Source organism: Notothenia coriiceps, unplaced genomic scaffold, assembly GCF_000735185.1.
Source record: "Notothenia coriiceps isolate Sejong01 unplaced genomic scaffold, NC01 NC01_scaffold00014819, whole genome shotgun sequence".
In the NCBI taxonomy this organism is placed as follows: Eukaryota; Metazoa; Chordata; class Actinopteri; order Perciformes; family Nototheniidae; genus Notothenia; species Notothenia coriiceps.
Genome location: NW_011347520.1, coordinates 3,437 through 11,089, shown reverse-complemented (window position 1 = coordinate 11,089; position 7,653 = coordinate 3,437). Strand labels below are relative to the sequence as shown.

General features: G+C 41.4%; 1 protein-coding gene across 2 annotated transcripts; it reads left to right on the top strand.

Moving 5' to 3' along the window:
* The first annotated feature begins 1,091 nt into the window (after positions 1 to 1,091).
* On the top strand, positions 1,092 to 6,392 carry LOC104948666 (homeobox protein orthopedia B-like). Of its 2 annotated transcripts, none has more exons than XM_010774889.1 (3): positions 1,092 to 1,210; positions 1,565 to 1,956; positions 5,025 to 6,392. In XM_010774889.1, exons 1-3 carry the CDS (start codon positions 1,174 to 1,176, stop codon positions 5,517 to 5,519), a joined length of 924 nt encoding a protein of 307 aa, XP_010773191.1. In that variant the 5' UTR covers positions 1,092 to 1,173; the 3' UTR covers positions 5,520 to 6,392. The 2 variants fall into 2 exon arrangements, with proteins under 2 accessions (XP_010773191.1, XP_010773190.1); XM_010774888.1 differs by having other exon boundaries at positions 1,092 to 1,249.
* Positions 6,393 to 7,653: the final 1,261 nt, after the last annotated feature.

Genomic DNA, 7,653 nt, shown 5'->3' with positions numbered 1-7,653 from the left:
GGCGGTGGGGTATTCAGCAGGCTCACCCTGACATCTGCCAAAAGCCCTCTCTAACCAGCACTGTCTGGAGAAGTAAGAGTGGGGCGCAGATCAATGGCTGTCCTGTTAATTGTATAATAGACCTACTTATGGACCACTGCTAAAGGGGCACAATCGTTTAGGGTCCACCACGTCTGATTTTGTTTGAACCAAACAGGCCTAAATACCTTTAATTGCGCCTGCGTTGATGAAAAGTCGATAAGAGTTAAAGCGGCCGATCACTAACAGAGCTTAAATCCATCTGTACTCGTTTATTTATTTATTTCCTCGATTTGTCTCCACAAATCACCTGCCATGGGGGAATGGGAACGATATTCGTTTTGTTTGTGATCCAAGGACGGGGGAAGTTCTGAGGTGGGGAAAGGAGGCCTGGCGTATGGCTACTCATCTCCTACATTTGTTTATTTGCTTTTTTAAACTTCTGTCCACACTGTTAACAGAACACAATCAATCTGCTATCCACCTAAACAGGAAATACAGAGTATTGTATATCAAGAATCATACTCAGCTTGAAAATAGTAGGGTTCCTGTCTGCAGGCTGATGAGTGATTTGAAAATTGAGATTTGGATATGCCGAATTTTTTAATGGCAATACATTTTCTTGCTTAAATAACCGTACGTTTCTTCAACATGGAGCTGAAATAAAGCAGCCTTATATTTGCATGAGCTCCCCTTCAGTGTTTTACACATCTACAAACAGGAGTCCTGTCATGGCACAAAGATATGAGATTAAACAAACACATTAAGACGTTTAACGTGGAATAATTTGAGCATGAAAAGCTAATAAATCAGAGGACGGAATGGCAGAGGAATGAATTGAATTGTAGTGCTTCGTGCGCGTTTTTGTCTGTGCGCGTGCGCGTTAGCGAGCGTGCGTATGTGTGTAAGAAAGAGGGGGGAGTCACGTCGCTGACATTTCCAAGCTCCTGTTCTGATTGGCTCTTATTTGAGGAAGCTCATGGGTTCTTTCAACTAATAAGCGCCTCCCCATCGCTCTAAAGGACATTATAATGCAAGGGACCTCCTTTTTTAACCACAAACCGAATTTTCGTTCATTTAGACGATGTATACTTTTTAAATTGCCCCAAAGTTGTGGGATTTTTTTGGAGCGATTTCACCCTGGAGCGGTACGCGATGCTCTCTCACGCCGACCTCCTGGATGCTCGGCTGGGTGAGTTATCATCACTAAACTCCGGCCCTAAACTCCAGTGTAAGCTTTCAACTTCTTATTCAACCTTGTGATGTAATAGATAGACTGAGCTTGATTGTGTTAACAGCTAAGTGTTTTATCGTTGTTTAAAGCAATTCTTTACAGTATTTTTTCCGGGGGAATTATCTGACAGCTAAGATTACCAGTGAAATTACGACCCAAGCTATATTGAGTGTATGTGTTATAATCTTTGAATTAATGCATGTCTGTTGTCATCAAGAAGAAAAACCGTTTCAGGCTAACTCTCATTTAAAGATGCTGCGCTGTAAGGTTCCCCATGTATTTACTCAAAGACTCTCCTCCTCATCTTCTCAGGGATGAAGGATGCTGCAGAGTTACTCGGACACCGGGAGGCTCTCAAGTGCCGGCTGGGTGGTGGGTTGCAAGACCAGGGGCATCCTGGAGACATGGCCCCTGGTTCAGACTCTGTAGAGGGAACCACTCTCCTGCCGGGAGAAGATATCGCTACGGTGGGATCCAACTCTGCCGGCATGCAAGTGAACGGGAAGGAGCAGGAGAAGCAGCAGCAGCAGCAGCCGCAGCAGAGCTCCAGTCAGTCCTCCAGCAAACAGAAGCGCCACAGGACGCGCTTCACCCCGGCGCAGCTCAACGAGCTGGAGCGCAGCTTCGCCAAAACCCACTACCCCGATATCTTCATGAGGGAGGAACTGGCACTGAGGGTCGGCCTCACCGAGTCCAGAGTTCAGGTAAACACATCTGCAGTTCAGGTAAACACATCTGCAATGTGAATTTCACAGGATGAAAATACTGCCGTTGTATATCAGGGAATGTGTTTTGGTCTTGTATAGTTTTTAAGCGATTTACACTTCTAAAAAATAATCCTTTAACTCCATCTGAAAAACAGTGAGCAAAACATTATATATTCACAACAGGCGAACATTCAGTCACTCAGTTCTTTTGTGAGATATAGTTTGTTCACTTCTAACAGTTTTGTATTTATTTAACTGTATTTTAAAATAATTTGTCACTCAACGCATTTGTGTCACCAAATATTGTGGTTATTAGGTTTTGGGAGTAAATGTCTGAAATATCAAAGCTAATGAGTGAATTTACGTCACTGGTGCACTCTATATTAATTAAAATATTATACAATGTTACAGTGGACTGTTGTGCAGATTATAATTAGAGTCATATTATACCACCACCTCAAGCCTACTTTAATTGAATTGTATAATTAAAATCTCCTATGTTGTGTTCAAATTCATTCTGATAGTAAGAAATATTTAATTCTAAGAAGCCAAGTCCGATCTAAATAAAAGTGGCTCTGTCTGAGGTGCTGAAACTATTTACACCTGCAGGAATCCCTTCCTCATAAACTCCGAAATATTCAGATTCAACATAAACATTTTGTACAAAGCCATATGTGGTGACTTTAATCCTAAACATTTACATTAGTGGTAATGTTTGGTGTCTGTTTATCCTAACAATTACATTACATGGGTGGCTTTAAAGACTTTGACAATGTATGTATCTATTTATTTTAGCATTACAAATGGAAGAGAGTTACCCCGGCCAAATATGTACACGATTTTATAAAAAAACATCTATTGAAATTATCCCCACAAAAATGACTTAATGTTTGGATAGAAATTATATTTAAAAAAAATGTTATTTAATAATTGTGGTCGTTATCACTTTTGCAACAATTTAAACTGTCTAATACTTAAGTGCTTTTTTCTTAACAAGCGTGCAGAAACATACCAGCCTCTAATAAACCAAACACATGATCAACCAATTTCAGTCTTATTTATAACTGAACGGGTTATTAACCAGTGATGTGAAATTCATGCAAATTATCCCACCGAACGCAATAAAACCAGTAGACTATAATCATTAGTCACCTTAATAATCAATTATTTATTGTATGTAGAGTCGGATCCTCTGTGCTCGGTGCAGCTCGGCTCCTGCTTGCTGTTGGTAAACATTAGTGCAGCTCGTGCAGGTGCAGCCTTCACAGGGCGCGTGCCTCCACAGCCTTTAAAATGCTCTATCAGCGACGTCTTAATAGGACTCAAGAATATATTGTACTTTTTTAATGGAATGAGAAATTGCATTTTCTTTCCCCCCCGAATGTAATGGGTTTGGGCGACGTTTCACGGATGGCTGAGCGGAATGAGAGCGAGATTTCACTTTTAATACGGAGGCATCGACTCACGGCCTCGCGCGCGCATTAATCACGGCCGAAGATGATGAAATCTTTATAAAGCCCAACTGGGACACCGTGCGTTTTTAGCTCAGTTCGTGAGTCGGTGTATTTGTGGTTCTCGAGTGTGCATGTGGAGAATTTTTAACGTGGATTGTGTACAGTGATGCCGGCCATTTGTACTGCAATTTTCTGTTAATCTACTTGTAAATGATTTTGGAAAGATACATTGTTCGATGTACTGCTACCGAACACCAGTAATACAACTATGACTGCTGCCTGTACACAAATTGCCTTTTGTATGTTGTATTTCTCTTTACAATGAAATTCACAACCCTGGTATTTTGATTGTTTCAGTTCCAAACATAACGTTTTTGAAAACAGGATGGTTGGCTTTTGCAGCCACCTTATAAGAAGATTATTTAAATGTTAGGCTATATAATTTAAACCGACTCATGCATCACACCAAATATTACCCAATCAAAGTCCTGGCTACGGTGGAAGTGAATATATTCTGATTGGAGGTCTTTAGGCCAATTGCAGAAGATCTACCGTTATGTCTTGTCAATGTGTTTGCCCCAACTCAACGCAGGCTATAGACTCTAGACCAGGACCCACTGCTAGAGATGTTGTGTCGCTAAGGACAACAGGGTAGATTTCACCAGGGAATCAAGGACGAAATCTCTAACTTCCCTACACAATATTTTCTGGCCCTCCTATAAATATAGCCAATAATAATAATAATAATAATGAGAATAATTTGACAGCTTAAACACACACGCACGCACGCACGCACACACACACACACACACACACACACACACACACACACACACACACACACACACACACACACACACACCTCCGGTAGCCTACTGCAGGATCTGCATTCCGATTCGCTAAAGCACTTCTGTGTTGAAAACACTGTGTAACGTCCATGTCTTGGAACTTTTGTGTTGCTAACCCTTTAAAGGTGGGGTATGTAATTTATTTCAGAAACACTTTTTTGTTATATTCCATGGAATGCTCTTAACATCCCGATAGCAATTAATATATTAAATGCTTTGACAATAAATACATACAAAAATGTCATCTGTGGAAGCCGTAGCGCTGTAAAAAGCACGACCAATCATTTAAAAAAATAACTGGATGGCCTACCTGCCTGTCAGCCTTCCATCTGTGCACGAACTTATCTCGTGCCCTCATTGGTCATGTGCGCATTCGTGTGTGTTGGAGGAGGGGCTCTGTAAGGAAGTCTGAAGGAAGAGGCAGATTTTTCCCGGTTGTGTACTTTCAAATTCTAGCGCACTCGAGCTGGTTTCTCCAAAATTACATACCCCACCCTTAAGAACTGGGTTACATGTGCGCAAAAATCAAACAAAACATTACTTCTTTAATCAGAGGCAAAAAGCAGGTGCTCAAGCCCCCTTTGGGGTCTATCTGTGCACGTGCCTGACTGTAGGCCTTTATATGCAATCATTTAGTTTCATTAGCCTAACGACCCCAATGTCCTAAAGTTAGTCAGCTCTCTTCACAGTGTAATAAACAGATATGTACTGCTTCAGACATGTGTTCCTCTGATGGCTAACGGTTCTGTCTCTCCTGTTGCAGGTTTGGTTTCAGAATAGACGCGCCAAATGGAAGAAAAGGAAGAAGACCACCAACGTTTTCCGCTCGCCGGGGACGTTGCTCCCAACGCCGGGTCTGCAGCAGTTCTCTGCCGCGGCTGCAATGGAGAACAGCCTGTGCTCCTTCCACGCCAACGACTCTCGCTGGGCCACGGGGATGCCGGGGGTCTCCCAGCTGCAGCTCCCGCCGTCCATGGGTCGCCAGCCGGGCATGCAGTCTCTGTCACAGTGCGGCCTTGGTCCTGGCCCACCAAACTCCATGGGTCTCTCCAACGGCTTGAACCCAAATGGCAATCTGCAGTCACACCTCTACCAGTCGCATTTCCCCGGAATGTCGGCCTCTCTCTCCGGCCCCTCAAACGTATCGGGCTCCCCGCAGCTGTGTGGTTCCCCGGACAGTGACATGTGGCGAGGGACAAGCATCGCGTCACTGCGGCGCAAAGCGCTGGAGCACACAGTGTCCATGAGTTTCACTTAGTGACTTTTGAAAGAATCCCCACCGAACCCCTCTCCTCATAACTTCATCTCCAAGCCCCACCGTGCGGCTCTTTTTCTGATTTTATTCCCGCTATTAGATCAAATGACATAACGAGCGAACTAATCAGGCCTGAAATGTGAGAAAATGGAGATTGTATGTGACATCTAGACATAATGAAAAAAGAGAAAAGGACAACACAGATGGACAAATGGAAGAAAAAACATCATGGGTTTGGGGTTATGTATCTTGTTAATTCAAAAATGATTTTTTTATCAACTATTGATGATAAATGCTATTGTAATGATCTCTAGAATATAGGCCCTAATTATTGAGAGCCAAACAATCGTCGTATTTACGTTTTCATTGGGTGCGTCTTTACGCACACATGTTATTGTGTTCAGGTGAAGTTGTGTTATGTCAAACGGATATTTATAAGATTGGGTATACATTGTGGTAACAGCCTACCACACACGCACCATACTGTAGGCAGGCCTATTGAACTGGGTCTCGGGCATGCACTGTGCATGTGGATTTAAACGCTTGGATAATTTAAGGAGAAACCGGTGCCCACTCAAATTAATTGAGGTACTTTTCTTAGGCGACCTCAGTCTCGTTTGCATGAGACGGGAGCATAAATCTAAAGAGGAAAAAAACAAATATTTCAGTAGGCCTACGCTGTTTTAGGATGTTTTGTGTAGATAAAACATTCTTGCTATGTACCCGCTGGTCTTTTTTGTGACATGTTTTAACTTATTGTATGTGCTATTACTTAATACATTTCTTAAATGTTGGATCTTACATCGAAATGCACCACATTGACGGGTTTGTACCAATTTAAAATGAACAAACAAATAAAAGTAATTTTCAAGAATGTCAAAACAAGAATGATTTATGTCTCCATTAGGTAAAACAAGATGTTATAATGACCATTTTTGCATGAATTTATATTATCCTGTATATATTTATGGAACCTCAGTACTGACCACCCTTCTGGTAGGTTCATGTAAGGCTACCTGTAGTTATTTGGATTATATCCATCACAAATATAATGGGACTTTTACTTATAGTGTGCTTACATATTCTAATGAATTTTTCTGCACAAACTTATATCATGGTTGTTACTCAGTGACCAGTGTGAGTTTACAGGGTTAAAGGGTTTATGAAGGGTGACTGCTCCCAGTGGGCAGACAGGAGGGGTAAAGATGTCAGAGCAGTGATGTGACGGTCATTGCCTTTCACCATGACGGTCATCACTGAGACTGCATGGACTGTGACTAAACAGGAGCACACACAGGCCTGTGTGTGTCATATCGTTTCTATAGTTTTTAGTCTGAGGCCAAAGCAGGCTCTGATCCTAACTCGAGAGCTAGCTCAGATATGATTCAATCAATGAGTTAGCAAAACTGACCTTGTTATAATATCCAGATCTTGTTATTCCAGAAGGGGACTCAGTTCTCATGGGAATCACAGAAATATAGGCAACTAGAATTTCTCCATAGCAGCCTATCAATAACCCTGTTGATAGACTGTAATGTGGGTCACACTTTAATCTGATATATGCAGCTTAAATCTTGCATTAGAAGCCACAGGGATGCAACAGTACCATTTGCTATTAGGTGGGTGCTAAATGACTATTTGAAAAAACAGTATAGGCGAAATAGCTAAACTTAAATTCTTTAATAAGGCTTTCTTCTTTTTTTCGTCACAAATAGACGAGCACAGCCTCACTATAGCTTTCACATTATCATTTTCACAACTTGGCTTCACATTGTAGTAATTTATAAACACTTAAATTACATCCTTAAAACAATGTATAACTATGCAGTGATCATATTGTGCATCACTGTTTATCCTGCAACATTATATCATTAACATGGCATTATTCAGCATAAACAGCTGTTCACTTCCAACAAAGTGATGAGCAACAACCTAACAAGCAATAGGCAAACTATCTATTAGATACAAAATTACACATGTTGATCTGGGAGTTTCCGAGGCTAATAATAGGGGAAATGTGAAACAAAAAACTGATCTTTGAATGTGTTGGAAACTAAATGACAGATTATCCTCCATTTGTTTCTAAAGCATTACACAAACACACTTCTCCAAGACATTAAACAACCTTTACTCACAT